This window comes from Hipposideros armiger, unplaced genomic scaffold (assembly GCF_001890085.2).
Source record: "Hipposideros armiger isolate ML-2016 unplaced genomic scaffold, ASM189008v1 scaffold_505, whole genome shotgun sequence".
In the NCBI taxonomy this organism is placed as follows: domain Eukaryota; kingdom Metazoa; phylum Chordata; class Mammalia; order Chiroptera; family Hipposideridae; genus Hipposideros; species Hipposideros armiger.
This window is the reverse complement of record NW_017731855.1, coordinates 232648-257370: the sequence shown is the minus strand read 5'-3', so window position 1 is coordinate 257370 and position 24723 is coordinate 232648. Positions and strand designations below refer to the sequence as shown.

The 24723-nt window shown below is 38.2% G+C and overlaps 1 protein-coding gene across 1 annotated transcript in view; it reads left to right on the top strand.

The window, feature by feature from the left end:
- The window catches only part of LOC109396166 (transmembrane 9 superfamily member 2-like), a 92095-nt gene that overhangs the window by 27313 nt on the left and 40059 nt on the right, over positions 1-24723 (top strand). Inside the window, exons 6-9 of the mRNA XM_019667778.1 lie at positions 4822-4949; positions 7987-8098; positions 20120-20199; positions 24195-24300. Coding sequence (XP_019523323.1) covers positions 4822-4949; positions 7987-8098; positions 20120-20199; positions 24195-24300 — 426 coding nt within the window. The remainder of the gene's footprint in view (positions 1-4821; positions 4950-7986; positions 8099-20119; positions 20200-24194; positions 24301-24723) is intronic.

Here is a 24723-nt window from a genome sequence, read left to right as displayed (position 1 = left end):
CCATGGCAACCCACTGCCACAGGGACTGCAGCTTACGCCGTCACCGGCGACTCACAGCAGCCCAGCTCCAGGTTGAGCTGTTGTTCGGCATCTTAGCTGTGGAGGGCAGTGTCACTGGCCCTCATATGTGGGATCCGAACCGGGGTCCTCTGGCATCCCAAGCGAGTTCTTAACCATCGCGCCACTCGGCTGGCCCAATAAACAGCTTTTTATTTTTGCTTTAAAATTCATTAGGTACATTCATATTGTGCAACCACTACCACCATGATTACAAAAGTAATATATGTTTGTAAAATCTTATACAACACAGATATAAAAAGTATGAAGTGAGTCTCCCCATAATCCTCAATTTTAATAGATTATTTTTATGTATGTATAATTTCTTAATATAAATGAGATTATATATCTATAATCTGCTTTCTTTGGTTGTCTCTACTTAGGAGTTTATAATGGACTTGTTACCATGTTCTCCTAGATCAGGGGTTGGCAACCTTTTGAGATGGAAGGGCCGCCAGGGTTCAGCAAACTGTGGCTCGCGAACTGTGGCTCTGAAGTAAAATTGAAAATGAAGATAAAACTATCATAGTTTCATTTATAAAAATTGTAAATGATATTGTTCACATAATGGTGATTATGTAAAATTATATTTATGGGTCTCGAAAAAATTTTAAATTGTTCTGAGGGACAGGATTGGCTCTTCCAGGGATCGGCAAACTTTTGAGACAGAACGTACCCAAGGAGCCGCATGTGGCTTGCGAGCCTCCGTTTGCTGACCCCTCTCATAAATAGATAGCTAGCTAGCTAGCTAGATGATAGATAGATAATACAAGTGTGAAAAAGCATTTATACTTTTTCAATAGTTTCATAATATTCCATTGTATGGATGGATCATAATTTTTATCCATTCCATTATGTTTAGTGTTTCCAATTTGTATTAAGAATGCTGCAGTGAAATTTTACCTCTCTGAGTCTCATCTGTAAAATGGGAATAAGAATAGTATATACTACATAAGATTGTGAGGATAAATAGGATAATATTTGTAAAGAACTTAGAGAAGTGTCTAATACATAGTAGGCACTCAATAAATGATAGTTATTATTGTACAAACATCTGTGAACTCTTGTCCAATAATTACCTTAGGATAAATTGAGTGTAAAATACAGACACAGAAAGCCACACAAAACACATAGAGTTTAATGAATTATTATAAAGAGAACACCTTTGTAAATCCCAACCAGGACAAGAAATAGATTTCGGCCAGCCACTTTGGAAGGTATACATGTATCCCTACCCGTTTATAACACCCTTTCTTCCACTTAAGTAACATTTTTTTATTCTTTTATCCTAATCAATTCCTTGACTTTCTTTTATAGTTTTAGTACCCAAGTCTATATCTCTAGACATTATACTTTAGACATGATAATTTTATATCTTTTTTCAATATTTTATTATGAGCATTTTCAAACATACAGAAAAGTTGAATGAATTATCTAATGGACTTTCATATACCCAGCACCTCGATTCTACAATGAGCACATATATATATATATATATATATATATATATATATATATATATATATAAATGTTTTTAAAGATTTTTATTGGGGAATTGAGGGAAGGGGAACAGACAAGTTGCTATCCTTTTGTTCTTCAGTCTAGTTGTGGAGNGAGGGAAGGGGAACAGACAAGTTGCTATCCTTTTGTTCTTCAGTCTAGTTGTGGAGGACGTTGCTTCACTGGCCTAAGTTGGCACCATCATTGCACTCTTCCCGGGCAAGGCAGATCAGTCTCCGGCTTCTGGACGGCTGCTCACTGTGGCTGCTGGCCGCTCATGCTGGCTGCTGGCTACATACAGTAGCTGCTGGCTATACACAGTACCCCATGGCAACCACTGCAGCAGGGGCTGCAGCCTATGCCGTCACCGGCGATTCATGGCAGCCCAGCTCCAGGTTGAGCTGTTGTTCAGCATCTAAGCTGTGGAGGGCAGTGTCACTGGCCCTCATATGTGGGATCCGAACCGGGGCCCTCTGGCATCCCAAGCCAGCTCTTAACCATTGCGCCACTCGGCTGGCCCTCATTTATTATTATTTTTAATGTTAAAGTTTATTGGGGTGACAATGGTTAGTAAAGTTACATAGGTTTCAGGTATACAATTCTGTAATACATCATCTATATATCACTTTGGGTGCTCATCACCCAGAGTCAGTTCTTCCCTCACCATATATTTGACCCCATTTACCCTCATCTACCACCCTCCTCCCCCCTTACCCTCTGGTAACCACTAAACTATTGTCCATGTCTATGAGGTTTTGTTTCTTTATCTCTTTGTCTTGTTCTTTTGTTGTTTTCAGTTTTATATCCCACGTATCAGTGAACTCATATGGCTCTTGACTTTTTCTGTCCAACTTATTTCGCTTAGCATAATAATCTCAAGATCCATCCATGTTGTCACAAATGGCACTATTTCATCTTTTCTGATGGCAGAGTAGTATTCCATTGTGTATATATACCACATCTTCTTTATCCAATCATCTATTGAAGGACACTTTGGTTGTTTCCATGTCTTGGCCACCATAAATAAAGCTGCAATTAACACCAGAGCATATATATCTTTACAGATAAATGTTTTCAGATGTTTTGGATAGATACCCAGTAGAGGGATTGCTGGGTCCTATGGTAATTCTATTCTTAACTTTGTGAGGGACCTCCACACTGTCTTCCATAGGGGCTACACCAATCTGCATTCCAACCAACAGTGTATGGGGTTTCCTTTTACTCCACAGCTTCTCCAATGCTTGTTATTATTTGTATTGTTGATGATAGCCATTCCAACTGGTGTGAGGTGATATCTCACTGTGGTTTTTATTTGCATTTCTCTGATGATTATTGGGGAGTTGGGGAATGGGAACAGTTTTGGGGAAATGGGAAAGGGGAACAACCAAGTTTTTGTCCTTCAATCTTAGTTGTGGAGGGCGCAGCTAGCTCAGCTCCAAGTCTAGTCACCATCCGGCCACCTGTCAGCAGCTCATGGCAGCTTAGCTCAAGGTGCCATGTTCAGTCTTAGTTGCGGGTGGGTGTAGTCTACCATCCCATATGGGAGTTGAACCGGAAACCTTGTTGCTAAGAATGCATGCTCTCACCAGCTGAGCCACCCTGCTACCTGTTGGCAGCTCAGCAGCAGCTCTTGGGCGCAGCTCACTGTCCCATGTGGGATCCGAACCAGTGGCCCTGCTGCTCAGAGCTTGCGCTCCCAAGCCAAATCCTAACCAATGAGCCACTTGGCTGGCCCAAGGATGTCATATTAACCTTCTCACCTGGGAGGCAATAGTAGGGCTCAAAGAGGTTAAATGACTTTTTAAAATAATCATACACCTAGTAAATGGCTATCTGATTGAGAAGCTCATATTGTTAATGCTTGTCTTAGTTTGTTAGGGCAGCTGTAACAAAGTACCACAAAATGGGTAGCTTACAACAACAGAAATTTATTGTTTCACAGTTCTGGAGGCTAGAAGTGTGAGATCAAGGTGTGGGCAGTGTTGGTTCCTTCTGAGGGCTGTGAGTGAGACTCTGTTATACACTTCTCTCCTAGCTTCTGGTGATGGCCAACAATCCTTGGCATTCCGTGGCTTGCAGCTGCATCACTCCAATCTCTGCTCTGTCATCACATGACATTCTCTCTGTGTGTCTCTATTTTCACAGTCTTTTTCCTCTTCTTGTAAAGACACCAGTCATATTGGATTAGAGCCCACCCTAATCTTAACTTGATTTTGTCTGCAAAGACCATATTTCCAAATACAGTCACATTCACAGGTACTAGGGGTTAGGACTTCCAGATAAGTTTTGGGGAGACACACTCCAACTCATAACAAATCTTAGACAAAAATTACCCCCAGCTTCCCATGGAAAAATAGTCATTCAATCTCATTAACCACTTCTACCAGAAAAAAGCAGTCAAATGTTTTCTGTCTTCTGGATTAGAGCAGTGGTTCTCAAAGTTGTTCCAGGACCACGAACATTGGCGTCCATTGGGAATTTGTTAGACATACAGAATTTCAGGCCTGACCCTAGACCTAGTGAATCAGAATCTGCGTTTTATCAAGATCCCTGGGGGATTTGTATAAACTTGCAAGTTTAAGAAGCATTGATCTAGGACGTTTGGATGATTATTTTCAGATATAGATATGCCTACAAAGGAGTGAACTAATGAATACTTGCCTGGTAGGGAGAGTTTAATTCTCTTTTTGTCTGTTTGATGCTTCTGATTACAAATGCAAATATACCTTCATTATATAAAATTTGGGAAGTACAGAAATGTATAAAGCAGTGGAAAAATTACTGCCTATAACTCACTACCCAAAGCCACCATTGTTAACATTCTGAAACACAGCCTGCTATTTTTTTCTTGCTCCATTACTTTTATCATAAATAAAGTCCAAATGTTTGGTATACTTATACTTATACTTATACTTAATACTTATACTTATACTTAAACTTTATATACTGATAACATTTTATTAGTTTATTTGTATTACTTCATAGTTTTGTGTGGTTAAAAATTCAAAGAGATACATGCATTTATGAATTTTACAGTTTTGCAGTATTATTTATTTGTAGCAATTACTTAACTAATATCTTAATTTTAGGCCAACTGCTCATGGCTACAGTTTTAATCTTAAAAAAATACATTTACTCTTCACTATGCTTAATTTATAACTCCGTTTTTAAAGAAATCTCATTTCTATGACATGATCAAATTTTTTATGTTTTATTTTCTAGGAAATGTTCAAACTTTTAAAAAATTGCTTTATCTTTTTGCAGTCTGAATTCAACAAAAACAATACTTTCTACCTGTTCAACCATGTTACTATTACTATTACATATCACAGGGACAGTGAAACAAATTGGAGTGTTGCAAGGTTGGTTGCTGCTAGAGTTGATCCCAAAAGGTAATTACAGAATATCTTTTTAATTAGCTCCATTAGATTAAAATTAATTCAAAATATAGAACTTCTCAACTAGAATTTTCAGTTTTAGTATACACATGTGAAATAACCTTAGATACACGGTTTGAAAAATCTAATAAGCAATTTTATTCCCTGTAGCCGATAGTAAGCATCTGAATACCATGTAAAGTGAGGAAGAATTGACATATTTGGAAGAGAATAGACTTAATGAGGGTATCCTAACTCTCTTCTTTAATTGCTATCACCTCTTCTTTATCTATTTATTCATGGATGCTTCCATATCTTCATATCTTAGCTATTGTATATAATACTGCAATGAACATGGGGGGTATATCATTTCGAGTTAAGGTTTTTGTTTTCTTCAGATAAATACCCAGAAGTAAAATTGCTGGGTAGTATGGTAGTTCTATTATTATTTTTTTGAGGAATCTCCATAGTGTTTCTCATAATGAGTACACCAATTTACATTGCCATCAATAGAGCACAAGATTTCCCACGTCTCCACACCATCACCAACACTTATTTGTTGTCTTTTTTATCATAAACATTCTCACAGGTGTGATGTGATATCTCACTGTTGTTTTGATTTGGATTTCCCTGATGATTAGTGATACTGAGCATCTTTTCATGTCTGTTAGCCATCTTGATATCTTCTTTGGAGAAATGTCTATTCAGGTCCTTTGCCCAATTTTTAATAGGATTGTTGGTTTTTTTTGACATCGTGATCATCTTTTTTTTCTTAAAACTCTTGCTTCATTTGGCTTTTGGGTTACCATACTTTTCCTGGTTTTCTCCAGTCACACTGGTCACTTATTAGTCTTCTTATTTCTCCATCCTCTTTATGTTAGAGGGCCCCAGGACTCAGTCTTTGAACTTGTTATCTTCTTTGTTTATACACATATCTTGGCAATCTTATTCTGTTTCATGGTGTTAGATACCACAATGACTCTTAGATCTGTAGACTTATATATCTAGCTGTCTAATTGACATGTCCACTTGGCTGTTTAATAGGCATTTCAAACTTAACGTGTCCAAAAATGAACTTCTAATCTTCCCCCCAAACCTGTTTCTCCTGTTGTTTTCTCTATCTCAGCAAATGGCAACTGCATCCTTCCAGTTGCTCAGGCCCCAGGACCAGGGCATCACCCTTGATTCCTCTTTATCATTCTTCACTCATGCCCTATATCCAGCCCAATCCTTTGGCAGATCATGTGGCTCAATGTTCACAACATATTCAGAATCCATCAATTCTCATCACCTCCACCACTACCACCTGGTCTAAGACATCATTATATTTCACCTAGATTATTGCAAAAACATAGCTGGTCTCCCTGCTGCCACCCTTGCTTTTTAGCAGTCTGTTCTTGATACAGCATTCAGAGCATTCCTTTTAAAATGTCATTTCATGTCAATCCTCTTGTCAGGACTCCTGGTGATGTCCCATCTTGTTTAGAGTAAAAGCCAAAGATCTGAGAATGGCCTATAAGGCCTTATATTACCCATATGTAAAGCCAGTGGTTTAAAATATGTCTTCCACCTTGATTAGCGATCTTAACACAATTTTTGCTGCATAATCTCTCTCATATGAAATGCAGGTATTTCCTATACTGGGTTTAAGGCCCATGCTTAAACAGTAAACTTTGACATGCGTTATCATGCAGTAATTTAATTTTTCTCTTTAGTGTTAAGTTTTGATCTGTAGCCTTAACAATTATTATTTCTTTAATTCATAATGTATTTTGGCTTTAAATAGAATACATGTATTCTACAAACACATAGTAAGTGCATATTATGTTCTAGACACTGGGGTTAAAAGAATAAAAAGAAGTGCACATCAATAACCTTCACAGTTGTGAACAAATGGTTTTATTGTGCCTGTACTTGTAGAGATACCATATTATTCTTTAGACAGAAGCCAAAAGATAAATTCTATGTTGAGTACATGGAGCATGACTGTTTCTCCTTATGATTTTTTTCTCTCCCCTTTATTCCTCTTCTACTTTTCAAGTGATATAAGAGGCTCTTTATCACTGGCTAGGCATTTGCTAGCTTCATCAGTCCTGTCTAGTTTCAAATGTTTCTAGTTTTTGCTTTCCATCTTCTGTTTTTAATAACCGTTCTCTTTTTCAAACACAAAAGGCTCACATAGATTATGTCCTCAGTACCTTTTATTGCTAAGCATGGCATTTTTTAATTAAGATTTTGTTGGGGAATTGGGGAAGGAGAGCAGCCAAGTTGTTGTCCTTCAATCTTAATTGTGGAGGGCGCAGCTAGCTCAGCTCCAAGTCCAGTCGCCATCCGGCCACCCAACGGCAGCTCAGGGCAGCTCAGCTTAAGGTGCCGTGTTCAATCTTAGTTGCGGGTAGACATAGCCCACCATCCCATGCAGGAGTCGAACCGGCAACCTTGTTAATAAGAGCGCATGCTCTAACCACTGAGCATTCCGGCCACCTGTTGGCAGCTCTGGGCAGCTCAGATCGGGCGCAGCTCACTGGCCCATGTGGGATGGAACCAGTGAACCTGTTGCTCAGAGCTCCCACTCTTAACCAACTGGGCTACTCGGCCAGCTCTAAGCATGGCATTTTGCACATAGTAGGTCCTCAAATTTCTGGGTGTTTATAAATATGATTTCTGTTTCAGTATTTGATTTTTTAGCCCTAAAGTTTAGGTTGCAAGGTAAGTTATTTAGTATATCGAAGAGAGATGAGATAAAAGATGAAAAATAAAGCCATTTGCTAATAGATTTTAAAATAACCAAACACCACAAATCTGTCTACAGGCAAAGAGAAGATTCTTAAATATTAAATTTTGGGCAGTATATTGGGTCTCATTTGGTTGTTAGGAACATTTGAAAACAAAAGTATTTTAAATCGTAAGGAGTTTTAAAATGCAGAATATAATTAAATGGCAATTTTTTCAGCCTGATATTGTTATATGCTTGAAGCACCATAAATTGGAAATTTACAATGTCAGTTTGGTATAAAAATTCACCTCTCTTCATTTTTTTCTCTTTTGTTAGCTATAAGCATTCAGATGAAAATTGTGTAACTTGTAATGGACCCCCTATGGAAATTCCTGGAGAATATACAGATAAGTTGACTATAACCTACACTTACTCTGTGAAATTTGAAGTAAGTATTCCATGTCATCACTCAACTGTTTTTCCAAATCAAGTATATAATTATCATATAATTCATTAATATTAAAGCCTTAATTTTCATCAGTTTAAAGTTGTATAACACAGCTAAGATCTCAAAGTAAGTAAGTTCTTTATGTTAAAACTATTCAAAGGACAATCATTAAATGAATGTCTGTATTAAATTTACTACATTTCAAGTAATATGCTAGGTACTTTACTTTCTCCTACTTCATGTTGAGGTTTGAAAGAGGCCCACAGGAGATCACAGGGGTGCCACCTGGTGTTGACAGGCTGGCAGGCTGGCTTGCTACTAAAATGGAAACTTAAAGAGTATCTTGTGGGAGAGACAGAGTATGGTGTAGTGAAAAGAGCACACATATTGACCTGTTGTTAAATTGAGGCTTGGCCACTTACTACCTGCCTGCATGAGCTAAGGTAAGTCATGTGATGTCTAAGGCGTGATTTCTTCTCATGTTATTTCATCCTCATTTTCTGAATATATAAAGCCTTTAGCATGACACAAAGTAGGTCCTCAACATACGGCAGTCGTTGTTTGTATAGCTGGAATTTTTTCTTTCATAAATCGCTATTTTTTATAAAGATATAGTGTATTTTTGGTGGGTAGATAGAAAAACAGACTGACTATTAACATTCTGATGAATCTTCTGTCAACTCTCTAAAGCTTGTGCTTCCCAAAGGGTTTTCTGGAAACTATTGGGTTGTCGGAAAAGTCATGACATATTTTTTCTATGTTTTTCATTGCAAAACTGCATTATGACTTTTCCGACGACCCAATAGTTGCTTCATATTTGATTTATTTGATTTTACATATATTTGCTTGATATTTTAAAAGGTGTTATGTGATAAAAGGATTCTATGATAGGTTCCTTTGGATAATGCTAGGTTAAACAATGTTAACACAATGGCTTCAAGAGTATTCAGTATGTTAAAAAGCATTGTGAATTTTCAGAAGATGATTATAAAATGCATTTTATAGACCATGGCAGAGCTCATGGGGATATAACGTTCTGTACAATGTACAAGAGAAACACTGCACATGGTGCTAAGAAGTGTACAGCTTTGTACAAATGGGATATTACATCTGCTATTTTCACTTAATGTCTATGTTGTGGACATCTTTCCTTGGAAATAATTATAGAACTACATCCTCCTTTTTACTGATTGCATTGTACATTTAATGTATGGATCATAATTGACTTACTTAGTGCCCTATTGATAAAAACAACCCAAATGTCTAATTTCTAGCTATTAAAAACAATGCTTTAATGAACATCCTTACTTTTTGACTTATGTGATTCTCTCCTAGAATTAAATTCCTAGAAGTAAGTTTATTTAGGTAAAAGGGTATATACATTTTGATAACTCATTGCCAAATTCTTTTCCAGAAAAGTTGCTCAGCCTGAGGATCTGCTGTTACCTCACTCACTCAGCAAAACTAGGTTTTTGTCAATCTTTTAAAATTTTGCTTCAGAATTTTAATTCTGTGAATATACCAAAGGGAGATAGATTCATACTAGGCAAACACCTAAGGGTCCAATGTATTAAAGTCTTAGGATATAAATTTATTAATTTATATGGAGAAATAGAAATGTATAGTGGACCATGCCATTCATGTTAGCTGGTTAGCTACATCTGTCTGTATTAAAAATGTATGGAAAAGCAAATATAAATAGAATAAGTAGTAAGTTGTTTGGTGGACATAGGACTCCAGAGCAAATGGAAGTGAGGTATTACAAGGTGATTTTCATGGCACTCTAGTGCTATACTTGCCCATGGACCAGATGTTTATATTCATGTGTTAGGTATTCTTAGCCATGGACAATATTTGAGGTGCTTCACCTAAAGATTAACTTTGGGGCTTTCCTTTTTGTAGGGAAAACCTTTTATAATTACGTAGCTGTATGTATTTCCCTTTTTAGTTTTTTAAAGACTATCATTTTCTTTTTGATTCAGCTTTGGTTATACTTGATTCTGTTGAAGGCTAATTTCTTATAGTTTTAAATGTGCTTTCCTGAGACTAAACCCTAATCACCTTATTTGGGATTAGGTGTCAAATCTCTTCAAACATTTACAAATTGTGCTTGGTTTGTGTCATTTCTATAGATGGACTGAACAGCCATTATGACACATTTCTTCCTAATCTTTTTCTGAAAGCAATTCCAGCTTGGGGATGCCTTGCTTCTGTCCCTATGTATCACCTATAGTGGTTATCTCCATTTTATAAATGAGGATACTGAAGCCCAGTGAGCTGAAGTAATTTTCTCAGGATCATAGCTAGCAGGAGGTGGAAATGATATTCAAACTCAGGCCTCTCTGGCCCCAAAACTCATAGGTTTTCCACTATACCATTCTGGCTTTCTGTGTTAAAGGTCTATCATATTTTCTGCCTATAGAGTTACTGTAAAGAAAATGAGAAACGTTTATGGTAGAAATGTGTGTGTGTGTTCTTTGAATCATCCAGCTAGAGGTCAGGATTATTTAATCCAAGATCCTGCAGTTTACCCAAAGTACAATTGGCAAAAACAGGCAACTTACTAGTCCAATAAGTATAGTCTAGTTTTATAATCTCTGGATGAAATACAGAAGTGGACTCTGAGGGAAAGGAATGAAATACACCCTGAAGAAATTAAAATAACCTTGCCCTAATGATTGAGAATACTATTCAAAATCTAAACTGTGACTAGAAGTTGATTGAAGGGCTGAAGCCCTTGTACATTTTTATCACTTATTAGTTTGGCTATTTAAAGTTTAAATGTAGGGACTCCTCTGTTTAGAATAAAAGCCAAGGGAAAACACATCTAAATTGAAGTTCAGATTCATACCTGGAGCCTAGATGATATGGCATTAGTGGTATGTCTGCCTGTCAGGAAGCCAGTGTGGCTATCAACAGAGCTGAAGTGCAAGTTCAGATGCATCTATGCCAAATGGGAGAATTTGGGGAAATCACCTTATGTAGGGTTAGGTGTTAACCCTTCATTTCTTAATCCCGGAAGCTATATCAGAAGAAGGAATTCCCTTTCCCAGTGAAACTCATTTAGGGTGCTTAGAAGTCCCTTGGCTTCCAGAAGTGGCACAATGGAAAGAACCAGACATACCTGAGTTTGATTCCTGGCTTTGACATTTACTGGCTTTGGGAACTTGGGCAAGTTACTTTGGGCAAGTTATTTCCTGATCTGTAAAATGGGGATAAAATAGTCACCTCATGTGACTACTGTCAGAGATAAGTGAGTCTATATAAAATATTTAACACAGGGCCTAGCTGATAGTAGATACACAGTGTTTCGTAGTCCTTCTCTCAGATACAGGAGCACTTGATTTACAAATGTCTTATACAACAGTAGCTCATGCATGCAGAGAATAGAATTAAGCAGTGAGGATGCACCAAGCCACAATACTCTTTACTCGAACACTAGAAAGTTGCTGTTGTAGTTGGAGGTTGGGGTGCAAGGAAGAATGGTAATGTATATCTCTAATGGTGCTGTTTCTTTATTTTCTGTCTTGGATTGAAAATGACTTTTTAATCCAGTGGTACATATTGATATTTCCCAAAGTGCATTCCTTAGAACATTAGTCAAGTAAGTTTGGAAAATGCTACTTTCTGCTGTCTCCCTTCTCAAAGCACATTAGTAAACTATTTCAAAGTTTCCTAATAAAGAAACCTTTTGACTGGGTCTCACTCAGCATTTGACAACCCTACTTGACTATGGAGTTCTCTTCTGGAGTAACATTTATATCGCACTGCTGATCCCACTTTAGGTATCCCGGGTGTACACAGTTGTTGCATCTTAGAGTAGCTCACAAAATCCTATTGAACCCATAACATAGCTCAAAATTTCAGTGGAAAATGAGAGCAAAGCTTTATATGTTGGTAAGTGTAACTATAAACTTAAACTACATTACGGGTTATGAATAATCTTGTCGACTAGCTGGGTACCTAATCATCATTTACTGAATTGCTTCAGTGGGAAAGACAGAAATTGAAAATCACTATTCTTTTCACCCTCCAATTAAATAATTGATTCAGGTCAATGTTATTAATGGATGTAAAAATTGTAGGTGAATGAATGTTGGGGAAACTAGTTATTCACATAGTGGCAAAGTATCACCCCACAGATTATTTGCTAATTGCAAATGGGAAAGTATAAAATAAGTAAGTAGATAAGTAAATCAATAAGTGTGAGTTCATGCTGATATCTCTGACTGTAATCTAGTACCACAGCAATTATGCCAGCCCTCTTTCTGTCCTTATTTGTAGCTTATTTCTCTGACAGTGAGAAACCTGGTTCCCATCATCTATAGTATACTGACTCATTCATTCAACCCTTGCATACATGCAAAGCAGTGTGAGAACTTCTAACCCATACCCCTGTGAGAAACAAATTTAATAATTAGAATACAGCATTTATATAGTGCTTTTTGGTAAAGAAATACCTTAAATTCTTTTTCTTGTACCAACTCTTTGAAATCCAGTGTGTATTTTACACTTACAACTCACTTTGCTTAGTATCAGGCACATTTCAAATCTAAATAGCCACATGGGACTAGCAGCTGCCATCTTGGCAAAGATCTTAGACCTCCACATAGGCAGTGCCTGTCCCCTTTGGTCTGCACTTCTTCTATATATTTTTCCCCTTTTGCTGTCTCTCATTCCCAGTACAAGAAATCCCACCAGGTCCTGTGACATGGATTGATTCCAGGCCCTGGGCTGGGTGAATTACACTGTCTCGCCCTCCTGCAGACAGACTATGGAAGCCTTCCCTGTACCTATGGCATGGAAAGACATTCTCAAGGTGGAAGGGTGGGTACAATCCTGACAAAGGAATGGGGCAGGGGAACATGGACAGGATGCTGAACTCCATGCTCACGTCAAACTACTTACAGATGTCACTGCCAGGCAGTAGCTGTGGCTCCCAAGGCAGCTGGGTTGTGAGCTCCACCCTCCTGGCCTCTACTACAATGTTAGTGCAGCCACCTGCAAAGTGCTGTTTGGACTGAGAGCCTGTGATCATCGGCTGAGTTGTGGGCCTGAGCCCTGGTCACAGAAAGGTTCAGAGGCAATATAATCATTTTTAGTTTAAGAAGTTTTGTCTTTTTGCTTTTTAGTTAAGCATCGTGAGCACTTTATGTTTTCAGAAAATGATATATATTCCCAAATGGGTATAAAGTTTGGAGATTTTATAACAATTTTGTTCAAAAGTCATTGAGAAAGGGTCATAAAGATTAGCATTTGCGTGAAGACCTTTTCTTCACCCATTTATATAACAAATACTTATTGAGTGCCTATTGCCTATTATATGCCTAGCATGGGAATTTTTATAAAGTATCTAGTTTAACTTTATTTCTCACAAAGTCCTCTGAAGGCAGGTACTATATCAAATCTCCATTTTATAGAAAATTAAACTGAGACTTATAGAGGTAAAATCACTTGCCCAAGGTCACAAATGTAAAGGAATATAAACCTACATTAGTTTGATTACAAAATCCAGGCTCTTAACATAGCCTCTTTAATACATGGTGTGAGTTTGGAATGGGAAGGAATTATGGTAGGTGAATTAGCCCAGAAGGATATATAAGGGAGGGGCCTTGAGCTGGGCCTCAAAGGATGCTGAGGATGATTTGGTTAGAAGGGAGAGAGGTGTGTGAGGCTTCATGGGAAGGCCCATGGACTGAGCTAAGAGGCCTGGATTTTAGGATTTGAGAGAGGAACTATAGATAGGGCTTTCCAGGTAAGAATATGTGTGGGGTATGTGGGGAACAGTGAGTAAACTTGTCTGATTGAAACAAATTTTTTTTCATTTGTTATTCATTCATCAACAGACAACAAATGCACCCTATGGGCCAGCTGTTAGGTGCTGGGGTATATAAAGGCTAAAAAGATTCAGCCTAACACCCCAGACTTTAATTGTTTATATCATATTGGTAGAAAGGTTAGAAAAATAGATTTGAGCCAGATTTTGAATGACCCTGAATGCTAGGCTAAGGTTTATCTATTCATAATACTTTAGAAACTTACTGTTTTTATACCACCAACCAAAGGTTTTTAAATTTTCATTCTAATCACACTAATTTTAGCTATGTATGTGAGTAATATAAGCTGTATTTGCAGGCTAGCTTGGGACCTTAGACACATTTATAGCTGCCCTTTTTGTTTTTGTTTTTTGGTTTTTTTTGCAAATGCGTTCCTGATTTTCAGGCAGCATGGATTGAGAATCTGAAAATTTTGGTAATGGTTTGTCTCAAACTCATAACGTGACCTTGAGCAAGTTCATTTTCTTCTCTGGACCTCAGTTTCCCCATAATAAGTTGAGGGAGTTGAACTGGATCAGTATTTCTCAAACCCATGAAATTGATGTCCTCTTTTAATAACAAATGTTTTATAATTCTTACTTTACTATTCTAAAATTATATTAATAGATACTAGGTAATTAAACCTGTCTGTACACATAGTTACAACAAAGATCAATATAACACTCTAATTATAATATAAAGGAGAAATAAAAAGAAACTTGTTTTTGCAAGAGCCTTTCTTTTTTTTGTTTCTTCTTTTTTATTAAAGTATAGTTGACATGCAACATCATATTAGTTTCAGGTGTACAACACAGTGAAAAAAGAAAATAACTTTTAATAAAATGAATATATTTTTCTGACATCAGATCCATGCACCTATGTGTGTCATCATTGTAAATGTGACACCTATGAATACAGATGGATAAAAAAATGTTTACCTCAGTGGCTCATATACCACTTCTTTCCACGTGATGCCATGATTTTCTGAAAATATCGATCAATTTTGGTAAAGTTTCAAGCCAAACATAGTACCACTTTCCCTCAGTTGATATAGTATTGGGTCTTTGGAAAAGTCATAACATATGTTGTCTATGTTTTTCAAAGGTCATTTATTTATATAAAGAACAAAGATCAATCAATGATATATTGCCCATTTTGTTCAATAACCTTTTGCCATCTTTCAGTGAGCTTCATAATTCCTTGTTCATATATTTTTTTTCATCTTTATTTGCGAAAAACTGAACAAGGTGCTGAATTACAGCCTCATCTGAATTGAACGTTATACCACGCAAGGAGTCTTTTTGTTTTTTTAAAAATATTTTTATTGGGGAATTGGGGGGACGGGAACAGAGCTGGGGAATTGGGGGAAGGGGAACAGACAAGTTGCTGTCGTTTTGTTCTTCAGTCTAGTTGTGGAGGAGGTTACTTCACTGGTCCAAGTTGGCACCATCATTGCGCTCTTCCCGGGCAAGGCACATCAGTCGCCGGCTTCTGGACGGCTGCTCACTGCAGCTGCTGGACGCTCACGCTGGCTGCTGGCTACACACGGTAGCCCATGGCAACCCACTGCCACAGGGGCTGCAGCCTACGCCATTGCCAGCGACTCACGGCAGCCCAGCTCCAGGTCGAGCTGTTGTTCAGCATCTTAGCTGTGGAGGGCAGTGTCACTGGCCCTCATATGTGGGATCCGAACCGGGGCCCTCTGGTGTCCCAAGCAAGCTCTTAACCAAGGCGCCACTAGGCCAGTCCTACATGCAAGGAGTTTTGAAGAGAGAGAAACAAGTGGAAGTCTGATGGAGCAAGGTCAGGCGAGTATGGTGGGTGTGGCAACACATTCCATCCAAGCTCCAATAATTTTTCACGGGTGATCAAAATTGTGTGTGGTCTCGTGTAGTTGCGATGGAACACAACTCCTTTACAATGAACAAGCTCTGGATGTTTCTGGATAATGGATTTGTACAAACTGTCCAATTCCCGACAGTACACATTTGAATTGATTTTTTGGTTCCTTGGTAGGAGCTCGAAAAACACGACACCTTTAAAATCCCACCACACTGAGAGCATAACCTTCCTCTGATGAATGTCTGCTTTCGATGTCGTTTGAGGTTAATCATCATGTCGGGACCCAGACCGTTTGTGCACCACATGGTTGTAAACAATCCACTTCTCATCATCAGTTATCAGTCACTTCAAAAAAGGATCGTTTTCCTCACCTTTAATGAGCATATTGCAGATATTTATACACACCGTCAAATGAACTTCTTTGAGTTCATGCGGAACCCAAATAGCGAGCTTGCTTACGTATCCCAGCTTCTTCAGGTGGTCTTGAGCACTTGAATGATGGATGTTCAATGTTTCTGCAATCTCTCGTGTCGTGTAACGTGGGTTTGACTCGACAATGCCTTTATTTTGTCGTCATCAACCTTGGTGTACCTCCCTGTCCGAGGAGCGTTGTTGAGATCAAAATCACCAGCACGTAATTTTGTGAACCATCGTTGGCACTGATGTTCTTGTAGAGCATTGTCACCGTAAACTTTATGCAACTTTTCACAAGCTTGACGCACGTTCTTCCGTTTATGAAAGTAAAACAGTAAAATATAGCAAAAATGCACACTTTGGTCTTCCATCTTCAACTTGTAAAATCTCCAAAACTCAACCAAATAGCTCAACTTTTTTTTAGAATGAAGCTAGAACTGTCAGCTGTGAAATGACATAGCAATAACATAGATGCAAATGACTCTAGTACTTCCAAAAATGAGCTAGTGCCATCTGTTGCAAACATGCATCATGACTTTTCCGAAGACCCAATAGTTCCTTTCCTGGAAAAAAAAATCAATATTAAAACTGTAAAAATACTTTATGTTTAGCTGTAAAGTGAAGTTAGAATCTAGGCACAGATAGTCATAAGCAATTTTTCACTCACACGAATATTGGATGGGGACATTTGGAAGTTCTTAATTCATTGTGTGAGTCTCCCAGTGCACTGCAGAACAACGGATATTATACTATGCTGCGAAATGCCAGTAGCATCCCCACACATATTCATTATCTCCACTAGGGGGTGCTCTCCCCGTATTAAAAACAGCAGGACTAGAAGAAGTTCAGGTTGCATGCAGGCTTGATTCTTTGAGTCTCTGTATTTTTACTGAGACCCATTATGGGATATTATTGTGTCATGAATCAAGAAATCCTATACTTCTTTCTACTTTTACTGCTTGTGACTCCACTATAAACAACATTAAAGACCTGTTTACGTCATGTGATATGAGAATTGGTGTCTTATAAAAGATTTTGAAACTCTAATTCATTTTAAGTGGAATAAAAATAAGTTCCACCACGTAGTTAGCTTTTTTGCATTTGTCATTTTGTTCTCAAATGTCCCTTAGGATTTTTAAAAAAATTCTTATTTTCTTAGGAAAGAGTAATATATATTATGATCTATTATTTCCAGCAGGTGGCAATGTTGGGTGTAAAAACTACTTGGTTTAACAATGCAGAGTTTCAAGGTTCTCTTTGTATTTAAAATGCAAATGTCATAGTGCATATTTGAAAGTATCTGTTTTACAGGCTTGATGAGTTAACTTGCTTTTAGTGAAAAGATGCATGTTATTCAAATTTTGACAAATTACATCACAGTTTACTGTAGGGACAATATTATAATAGAATGGTTAAGAGAAATCTTTTCATCCAATGAATATTTATGCTTGGATTTACCAGTTATATAAATTCTGATTTCCTTGTAGGTTTTGAATAATAATTTATTTTGAAACAATTTGAGACCACAGGAGAAGTGCCAGAATAATACAAAGAACTCCCATAGTCCCTTTATCCAGATGCCCAAATTGTTAACATTTAACCTCATTTGCTCCATTGTTCACTCTTCTCCCTGTGTGTTCATCATCAATAGTCTTCCTCTGAATCTTTTGAGAGCTGAATGTCCTATCTATCACCCCTAAGCACTCCAGAGTGTCTCTCCCTCAAACTCACTTTCCTACATAACTAGTGTTCAGCCCTCTAAATCAGGGATCACTATTGGTGTCACATTACCATACGATCCAAATTCATTCAAATTTCATCAATGACCAACATTGTCACTTTTTCCCTTTCAGGTTTATTATCCTTTCCAAGATTACGTGTTGTGTTTAGATTTTGGTCTCCTCCAGTCTAGACCAGTTCTTTAGGCTTTCTCTGTCTTTCATACCCTTAAACATTTTTTAAAGTACAGACCTTACATTCTGTAGGATGAACATCAGCCTGGGCCTGTCCAATGATTCTTCATGATCAGGCTTAGGTCATTCTTGGCAGGGATACTGCAGAAGTGATACCTCACATCAGGAGGCTCATGATGTCAACCTGCCCTGTCACTGGTAATGTTAACCGTGATTACCTGGTCATTAGGTTTTGACTAAAATCTGATGTTTAATTAAAACTCGTTTTAATTAAAATCTATTATTTGGGTTTTATTTTTAAGGCAGTGTACATTGACTTTCATCACAACATACCCCAAACTTTGGGAAAAAACACCTAAAGATACCCAATTTTATTTAAGTCATTTCAAACAACTTAGTCAATCTGTACCAGCATTTTCCTTTTGTTAAGAACATGTCATTGGGCCGGCCGAGTGGCGCATTGGTTAAGAGCTGACTTGGGATGCCAGAGGGCCCTGGTTTGGATCCCACATATGAGGGCCAGTGACACTGCCCTCTACAGCTAAGATGCTGAACAACAGCTCAACCTGGAGCTGGGCTACTCGTGTCGCTGACGACGGTGTAGGTTGCAGCCCCTGCTGTGGTGGGTTGCCATGGGCTACCGTGTGTAGCCAGCAGCCAGCGTGAGTGGCCAGCAGCCGCAGTGAGGGCCGTCCAGAAGCTGGCGACTGATGTGCCTTGCCTGGGAAGAGCGCAATGATGGTGCCAACTTGGGCCAGTGAAGCAACGTCCTCCACAACTAGACTGAAGGACAAAACGACAGCAACTTGTCTGTTCCCCTTCCCCCAATTCCCCAGTGCTGTTCCCATCCCCCAATTCCCCAATAAAAATCTTAAAAAAAAAAGAAAAAAAAGAACATGTCATTGAATTGAAGGGTAATAACTGCATTTTTGGTTTAAGTGTTTATTGAGGATTGCCAGTTAAGATCTTTATCTATTGGGGATATTTTATAAGAAAACTAATGACAGTTTGAATTTGATCACACATCAGCAGAAACAGCTTGATTGGTAATACTATTTTCTTGTTTTTTATTCAATACTGAAACCATAATACTTAAAAACCAAACATCTTTTATAAACTTGTTGCTATAACATCTCAAAATACTTAACATAAAAAACGTAAAATATTAGTGTATTCAATAAGACACAATAACTTAAGTTGAACAGTGTTTTATAATTAAACAAAATACCCAATAATAAACCTATTCACAGGAGGTGGAGTTGGTGGGTTGCAGTGCAGCAAGTTGTCTTTTTGTTCAATTTAAATAATAATATTGATACTTGTATATGGTGAAGACTTCAAACCATATATTTAGAAAAGGTGTACATAAAATTCTCCCTTTCCTTACCATTCTTAATTCCTAGTCTCCCTCCAAAAGTATAACCATTATTTTTTCTTATTTATTCTTATAGAACGATGTTTGCATCCAAAATATATGTATATTATTTTGGAGGGATAATGGACTCTTCCTATGGAATATTTGTACTTTTTTACACTTAATGCTATTTCATAAACATGTCATCACTTATAGATGCGCTTACTTCTTTTAATGGTTACATGGTATTTCTTAGCGTGGATTACAATAGTTTATTCCCATTGGTTGTGTCTAGGTCTTTAAATATACAAAGAAAACTACAGTGACTCTCATTATATATATATCTTTGTGTACCTTTGAAAGTATGCTATGGAGTTGCAATTAAGATGACACTGTGGTCCGGACAAAATGAAATGAAGTATGGAGTGGATTTAGGGTTACAGAAAGAGTCGCAAAAAGGTGCTATTTCTGGTGAACAGCAGTAAGCTAAAATTATTTTCTCCATAGCTCCTTTCTGAAATGAGGTAGAATATCAGTAAATAAAGTAAGATAAAAATGTCAGGTGGATCTCATGATTTCATGAAGTTAGAAGTACAGAATGGAGGATAAATTATCTGTTTCAATATTATAACGAGCAAAAGTTCAGTTAAAGTTTGGTCTTATGATTTTGTTTTTCTTTTAGGAAAACAAGAATATCAAGTGGGCTTCTAGATGGGATTATGTTTTGGAGTCCATACCTCATACCAACATTCAGTGGTTTAGGTAAGCACTTTGTGAAATAAAGAATAAGTAGTTTCAGGGTGGGAAATGTAAATATTCATATATATATATATATATATATATACACACACACACACACACACATATATTTGTAAACCTATATAGACACACATACATGCGTATATTATATAAGTATATATACACACATGTATATTTTAAATTATTTTGTTACCAGAGGTGATTGTCATGACATTTTTTTTCTTCTCTGTGGCTAGTTTCCCTTTTCCTTCCTCTCTCCCACTTCTCCACAAACACCAAGAAAAAGAAAAATGGAAAATGTGTCTTTAAAATGTTTTAATTAAAATATAGCTAACATACAATATTTTATTAGTTTCAGGTGTACACCATAGTTATTCAACATTTATATACCGGGAGAAGTGATTACCATGATAAGTCCAGCAACCATCTGACACCATAATATGCTATCACAATATTATTGACTATATTCCCCATGCTGCATATTACATCCCCATGACTTATTTGTTTTATACCTGGACATTTTTTTAAAGATTTTTATTGGGGGACGGGAACAGCGCTGGGGAATTAGGGAAAGGGGAACAGACAAGTTGCTGTCCTTTTGTTCTTCAGTCTAGTTGTGGAGGACGTTGCTTCACTGGCCCAAGTTGGCACCATCATTGCGCTCTTCCCAGGCGAGGCAGATCAGTCGCTGCCTTCTGAACGGCCGCTCACTGTGGCTGCTGGCCGCTCACGCTGGCTGCTGGCTACACACGGTAGCCCATGGCAACCCACTGCAGCAGGGGCTGCAGCCTACGCCGTTGCCAGCGATTCACGGCAGCCAGCTCCAGGTTGAGCTGTTGTTCAGCATCTTAGCTGTAGAGGGCAGTGTCACTGGCCCTTATATGTAGGATCCGAACCGGGGCCCTCTGGCATCCCAAGCCAGCTCTTAACCAACACGCCACTCGGCCAGCCCTATACCTGGATATTTGAACCTCTTATTCCTCTTCATTTATTTCTTACCTTTTAAAAAATTTCAATTAAAGTTGACATTCAATATTATTTTATATTAATTTCAGGTGTACAGCATAGGGGTTAGACATTTATATAATTTATGAAGTGATCCCCCTGACTAGTCTAGTACCCACCTGACACTATACATAGTTATTATCATATTACTGACTATATTCCATGTGCTTTACTTCCCCATGACTATTTTATAACTGCCAATTTGTATTTCTTAATCCCTTCACCTTTTACACCCTGACCACCAATCCCCTCCCATCTATCACCCTGATAAATCTAGTACTATTATGACATCATACACAGTTGTTACAATATTATTGACTATATTCTTTATGCTATATCCTACATCCCCATAACTACTATGTAACAACCAATTTGTACTTCTTGATCCCTTCCCCTTTTCACCCATTCCCAACCCCCCTTCCATCTGGCAACCATAAAAATGTTCTCTGTATCTATGAGTTTATTTCTGTTTTTTAAAAAAATTTTCTTTAGATTCCATTTACAAGCGAAATCATATGACATTTGTCTTTCACTGTGACTTACTACATACAGCATAATACCCTCTAGTTCCATCCATGTTGTTGCAGTCCCCATATATCCTCGTCACCTCTCTAGCTGCTGCCCCAGAGCTGGAGCTCAGAGCCAGGGATTCTTTTAGTGAGTAAGTCCACTGAAAGAATCATGTGTGGTCCCTTTAAGAGGAGTGCCTGGGAGTGCAGCCACCCTCTGTCTCACTCAGGCACACTCTCTGCTGGTTTTCACAACTAGAAATTATGGGGACTTTTCTCCCTGGCATAGGAACCCTGGGATGGGAAGCCTGGTGTGTTGCTGGGACCCCTTGCAGCTGGGACCCCTTGCAGCAGGAGGTGGGGGGACCTCTGCTGCTGATATATCCCCCCAATTTTCTTTTTAAATTTTTACTGGGTAACTGTGTTTTTCCCAGGACCCATCAGCTCCAGGTCAGGTCGTCCTTCAATCTAGTTGTGGAGGGCACAGCTCAGCTCCAAGTCCAGTCGCTCTTTTTAATCTAGTTGCAGGTGGTGCAGACCACCATCCCATATGGGAATCGAACCAGCAACCTTGTTGTTAAGAGCACGTGCTCTAACAAACTGAGCCACCCAACCACCCCCTCCCCCCAATTTTTAATGGTCACATGTAGATGTGTGACCAGCCATTTCCATGTCTCTGTCCCTCCTACCAGTCTCCAGGTGGCTTCGTCTGTATGTACTTAGTTGTAGGTCTTCAGTTCAGCAAGATTTCAGGCAATTCTCAATGATGGTTGTTTTGCAGTTGAGTTGTAATTTTGATGTGGTCATGAGAGAAGGTATGCACAGTGTTTACCTAGTCTGCCGTCTTGACCGGAACCTGGATTCTTTTTTCTTTTTGCTGTTCTGATTGGGTGTTTTCTGCTACCTTATCTTCTGAATCGCTGATTCAGTCCTCTGCTTCATCTAATCTACTGGGTGTCCCAAGCAAGTTCTTAACCATTGCGCCACTCGGCCGGCCCTGTCTCCTGATTTTTAACCATCATATGTGGCTGTGGGACCAGCCCGTTCTGTATTTCTACCTCTCCTACCATCCTCAACATGGCTTCTTCTGTATGTCCTTAGTTATAGGACTTCTGTTCAGCTAGACTTCAGGCATTTCTCCACAATGGTTGTTCTGTAGTTTAGTTGTACTTTTGATGTGGTCGTTGGGGAATGTGAGCACAGTATTTAACTACTTCACCTCCCTGCCCAGAACTATTTAGATAAAATTTATTTAGAAGGTTTCTACAAAAGGGCTGTGAAAGTGAAGGGCCTCCAGATAGATTGTAGTGCTAATCTCTAATAGTATTAATATTTATAATGTAACAATAAATGTACTTTAGTTTCTGTCGTGAGCTAATTGACTTAAGAAGTTTAAGAGACATTGTAGACATCAATTATGCTATTGGCATCTTTCTAAAACAGTGCCGGCATTTTCATAGATTCTGGTGAAACTTTTTTGATGTGTTTGGGTTTGGCTGGATGGTGGGATTGCAAAAAGTGTTCATTTTGATTTGGGGATAGTTTTTTAAGTTTTAATTTTAGAACAGTAAGAGCTGGTAGGTAATTTGTCCATGGGGTCTTTAGCCTGAAACTCGCAGAGTGATAAAGTTAAAAGACTGTATATAGCCTTGGTCTGTCAGCTAAGAAGTCAGCCAGCCATTAGTTAAACCTTGATTTCTGAACTTTCATTTTCAGTTCCATACTGTGGAACTAAGTTTGTGTTACTTATCTTATTCACTTCTCTGTGTTTCCTTTTGTGAATGTACTCTTCAAAAATTCTAAAATAGGGCCAACCGAGTGGCGCGTTGGTTAAGAACTGGCTTGGGATGCAAGAGGGCCCCGTTTGGATCCCACATATGAGGGCCAGTGACACTGCCCTCTACAGCTAAGATGCTGAACAACAGCTCAACCTGGAGCTGGGTTGCCGTGAGTCGCCGGAGGTGGCATAAGCTGCAGGCCCTGCTGCAGTGGGTTGCCATGAGCTACTGTGTGTAGCCAGCAGCCAGCGTATGCGGCCAGCAGCCGCCGTGAGCGGCGGTCCAGAGGCCGGAGACTGATCTGCCTCGCCTGGGAAGAGCGCAATGATGGTGCCAGCTTGGGTCAGTGAAGCAACACCCTCCACAACTAGAATGAAGAACAAAACAACAGCAACTTGTCTGTTCCCCTTCCCCTGATTTCCCAGCACTGTTCCCCTCCCCTAATTCCCCAATTAAAAAAAATTCTAAAATAACCTTAAGAATAGTTTTGCTTCTATTGCTTTATTTGTAATACACTTTTGTGATAGAGCTTTAAGTTCTTTTAATATATTGATGTATTGAGCCTTTGATCTGAGTTTAACTTTAGAAAACTGATCAACATAATGACAATTTGAATGTCTCTTACATATATACACAGATTTTATTTTTATTCTTCAAATAAGGAACTTGAGATTTAACTTCTCTTTTTTCTTTTTAAATTTTTTAGTATTATGAATTCCTTTGTTATTGTTTTCTTTTTATCTGGAATGGTGGCTATCATTATATTAAGGACTCTCCATAGAGATATTACGATATATAATCTGAATGCATCCGTAAGTAAAAATGCACATCTTTGATTCAGCAAATATTTAAATGATTATTCTGCCCAGTTCTCAATGCTATATTTCTTCTTATAGCTCAACACCTTGAATGCAACACATTTTTGATACATAGTTACTTTGCATATTGTTTTGAATCAGAAATTATAAACAAAAACTCTTAGACACAGACAACAGTTTAGTGGTTACCATGGGTAAGGGGGAGGGGTGATAGAATAGGGTAAAGGAGGTAAAAAATATGAAAGGTGATGAAAGGAGAACTGACTCTGGGTGGTGAGCACACAATGTGATATATAGATGATGTATTACAGAATTGTACACTTGAAACCCATGTAATTTTACTAACAATTGTCGCCTCAATAAATTTAATAAAAAAGAAATTATAGAATTGTGTAGATTCTTAAAAAGTGTGGGTAA